The sequence below is a fragment of the Neomonachus schauinslandi genome, unplaced genomic scaffold (genome assembly GCF_002201575.2).
Source record: "Neomonachus schauinslandi unplaced genomic scaffold, ASM220157v2 HiC_scaffold_2034, whole genome shotgun sequence".
NCBI classification, from domain to species: Eukaryota; Metazoa; Chordata; class Mammalia; order Carnivora; family Phocidae; genus Neomonachus; species Neomonachus schauinslandi.
Window position 1 is genome coordinate 2,863 of NW_025410724.1, and position 3,692 is coordinate 6,554.

Below are 3,692 nucleotides of genomic sequence, written 5' to 3' on the forward strand. Positions count from 1 at the left end.
TCCAAGAGTCCCACTTGGACCCCCAAATCTTTACTAAGTGCTTCTTCCTTAAAGCATTTTCCTGCTGAGAAGGAGATAGTATTCCCTGGGACCCAGCCTGAGCCTGCTTTGTTGCTGAGGAAACCATGCGCTGAAACCAAAAGCAGATGAGACCTACAGCAGATAGAGCCTCAGGACAGCAGGACCATGGTAGGGGGCTGGGGACTAAGGCCACAGTGCTAGGTGACCCATGGCCCCACAAGTTGGGAACCTTTCACACCCTCGATGCTTCACACACACATGAAGCATGCACTGCCCGAACCCACCTTTCAGCCCATGCTCTCCTGGGCAGCAGGACTAGTGGGGATGAGGTGGACAATGGTGTCCTCATGTCCCTCATGAGGGTTCTGCAGCCATCCCCAGCTTCTGCTTTCAGGGCCACGGCAGGCTTCTGCAGACGATTACTATGCATAACTGTCTCATTAAGCCTCTGGTCCAGGGGCAGAAGAGCCTGCCAGGTAGGGTGCATCAAGGGCACCCTGAGCCGCAGGCTGGCTGGCCGTGGGGAATGCAGGAGTAACTTGTGCCCAGAGCCCCTCAGCATCACATGGGGACCATGCACAACACAGCCTCTGGCTTGTCTTGCAGGTGGACTTGGAGGCCGTTGGGGAAGCGGCTCAGTCAGCCAAGATGGCTGTGAGGACACTTCAGACATAGGATGAGGCTGCAGAAGTCTCTGTCCTGTCGAAAGCTGTCATGTCTCCACATCCCAGGCTTACTGGTTCCTTTACACAACCCAGGGAGCAGAACAGGAACTTGGGATAAGGGGGATGGGACAGCAGGTTAATTGGCTTCTCAACTTTTCATGAACAGGTAGCTATTTTTTTTTTTTTAGAACATCTTAAATTTTTAATCCTTTCTATACAGGTTACCCCGACCACGTCTGATTAAGAAAACTGTCGAGGGGCGCCTGGGTGGCTCAGTTGGTTAAGCGACTGCCTTCGGCTCAGGTCATGATCCTGGAGTCCCAGGATCGAGTCCCGCATCGGGCTCCCTGCTCGGCAGGGAGTCTGCTTCTCCCTCTGACCCTCCTCCCTCTCATGCTCTCTGTCTCTCATTCTCTCTCTCTCAAATAAATAAATAAAGTCTTTAAAAAAAAAAAGAAAAGAAAAAAAAAAAGAAAACTGTAGAAAGTTAGTACCTGCCACAAGCAAACGCCAGGCGGCGGCACGTGTCGATTTTCCACAGAGTCCTGCTTTGCGGGGTCTCCGCTCACACTCGCTGGAATCCGTCGTGGCAGAGTTTAGTCCACAGGTCGCTTCTCCCCATATTTCTTTGGAACCTCTTCAGCATTCTTACAGAATTTTTTACGGTCCTTAGAGTATTCTTCAGCTAGGTCAGCCCGAAGTGGGTCCTCGGGCTGGGGATCGTTCACCAGGTCTGTGAGGGACTGGATTACTTGGCCGGTTCTGGTTGCTGGCTTCCAGTTTTCAGCACTAATACCTGGCAGAAAGACCTGCCCATTTTCATCGATGTTCGGGTGACAGATCTTTGTTTTAAATGTGATCTTCGGTGGTTTGAGTGGGTACTCTGCTGGAAAGTTGATTTCCATTCTGAAAGCCCCCTTATCATATGGAGGGTTGTCAGGAACAATAAGCCTTCGCCAAGTCAATAAATTAGCTTCATCAACCTGGATGTTATGGAAGTCTTTCATTCCACATTCGTGGATTTCTTCAAGCTCCTTCATCAGCCTCCTGCTGGCCACTATCTTGGCTCTGGAGGGGCTTGAACAGGCAGCTATTTTATCTACTCTACTGTCTGTTTTACATAAGCTAAACTTTCCCTGCTTGTCACCATCTTGGATCCCAGGTTTCTCCAAGTGCATGATGATGTGGGAAAGTTCTTGGACACTCTGTGACCTTTCAGGCTTCAGCAGGCCTAAGGTCAAGTGGCTGTTAGCAGGTGTGGGGGTGAAGAGCTTGCTGGGCAGGGCAGCCAGCTCACATCCTGGGGGATCCACTGCCAAACCTGACCCCTGCTGAGCCCTGCTTCTGGAGGGAAGGGATCTCACAGCCCTGAGACCAAAAGACAGAACCTCACATTCCCAGAGCCAGGTTGGCCCCCTGGCTCTCCTCATTCCTCACCTACACGTCCCCTAACAGAGCCAGCCAGGACCCCACGGGAGATCCAGCACCATCAGCATCAGTAGGAGGAGAGTCAACTACTGAATGAAAACTCTAGTCCCTTTCTCTCCACGTCTGGAAAAGCAAACACCGTACCTGGGGTTATCATGCAGTGGGCAGCGGGCAGAGAGTGCAGGTGGACTGCAGCTGAGACAGAATTAGCTGGATTTCTTGACACTGCCGTTTTCTTTGTCTCTGGAGGAAAAGAGAGGTGATTAACTGAGGTTTTAGCATTTCTCATTTCAGCAGATATAATTAAACAAATAGTTGGAAATGGTCTTTTATGTGCACAAAGCTTTCCACATTTCTAGAAAAGAAAATGCTCAATTGACAGGGACTGGCAGAGCAGAACTGGATAGAGTCCAGGGATCCTCACGCCTGACATGCAGTCTGGATACGAGAGAGGTTGCAACTGTGCTATGGAGTGACATTGGAGACCTTTAAACTGTATTTCCAGGTGATAAATTTAGAGAGAAAATTATGTTTCACAACATAAGTTTGTGGGTATTATACTCTAACCCTGTTCACTAACCCCCTTTTTTCAGTTTTAGAGGTAGAATTGACTGATTCATCAGTTCCATATAACACCAGCACTCATTACATCACCTGTCTCCTTGACACCCATCACGCAGTTACCCCGTCCCCCACCCATCTCCCCTCCAACACCCTCAGTTTGTTTGCTATAGTTGAGACTCTCTTGGGACGCCTGGGTGGCTCAGTCCATTAAGTGCCTGCCTTTGGCTCAGGTCATGAACCTGGAGTCCTGGGATCCAGCCCCATGCTGGGCTCCCTGCTAAGTGGGGAGACTGCTTCTCTCTCTGCCTCTGCCCCTCACCCCGCTCATGCTCTCGCATATAAATTATTTTCTTAAGAGTCTCTTTTGCTTTGTCTACCTCCCTGACTTATTTTATTTCCCCCCCCTTCCCCTGTGTTCATCCATTTTCTTTCTTAAATTCCACATGATTGACATCATATAATTGTCTTCCTGATTGACTTATTTCACTTAGCATAAAAAACTCTAGTTCCATCCCCCTGGTTGCAAATGCAAGATTTCATCATTTTTGATGGCTGAGTAGTACTCCAATGTGTATATATAGCAGATCTTCTTTATCCATTCATCTGTTGATGGACACCTGGGCTCTTTCCTTACTCTGGCTATTATGAACATTGCTGCTCTAACCACTCGGGGCATGTGCCCCTGGAATCACTGTGTTTGTATCCTCTGGATAAACACCTACTAGTGTAATCCTTGGATTTGGGTAGCTCTATTTTTCATTTTTGAGGAACCTCCATGCTGTTCTCCAGAGTGGCTGCACCAGCTTACATTCCCACCAACAGTGTAGGAGGATCCATTTCCTCTGAATCCTCACCAACACCTGTTGCCTCTTGTGTTGTTAATGTCAGCCATTCTGACAGGTGTATGGTGGCAATTGGCACACACACGTTAAAAACTGATGTACACTAAGTTTTGATGCAATCAAAACTTTTCATGGCAGGTTCTGATCAATAACCAGTTCATGGACGCCCAAC

At 48.8% G+C, this 3,692-nt stretch overlaps 1 protein-coding gene across 1 annotated transcript; it reads right to left on the bottom strand.

Moving 5' to 3' along the window:
* Positions 1–1,282: 1,282 nt before the first annotated feature.
* Positions 1,283–1,741, bottom strand: LOC123323894 (ubiquitin-conjugating enzyme E2 L3-like). The gene has a single exon (XM_044912425.1). It carries the CDS (start codon positions 1,724–1,726, stop codon positions 1,283–1,285), a length of 444 nt encoding a protein of 147 aa, XP_044768360.1. The 5' UTR covers positions 1,727–1,741.
* Between the last annotated feature and the right edge of the window lie 1,951 nt (positions 1,742–3,692).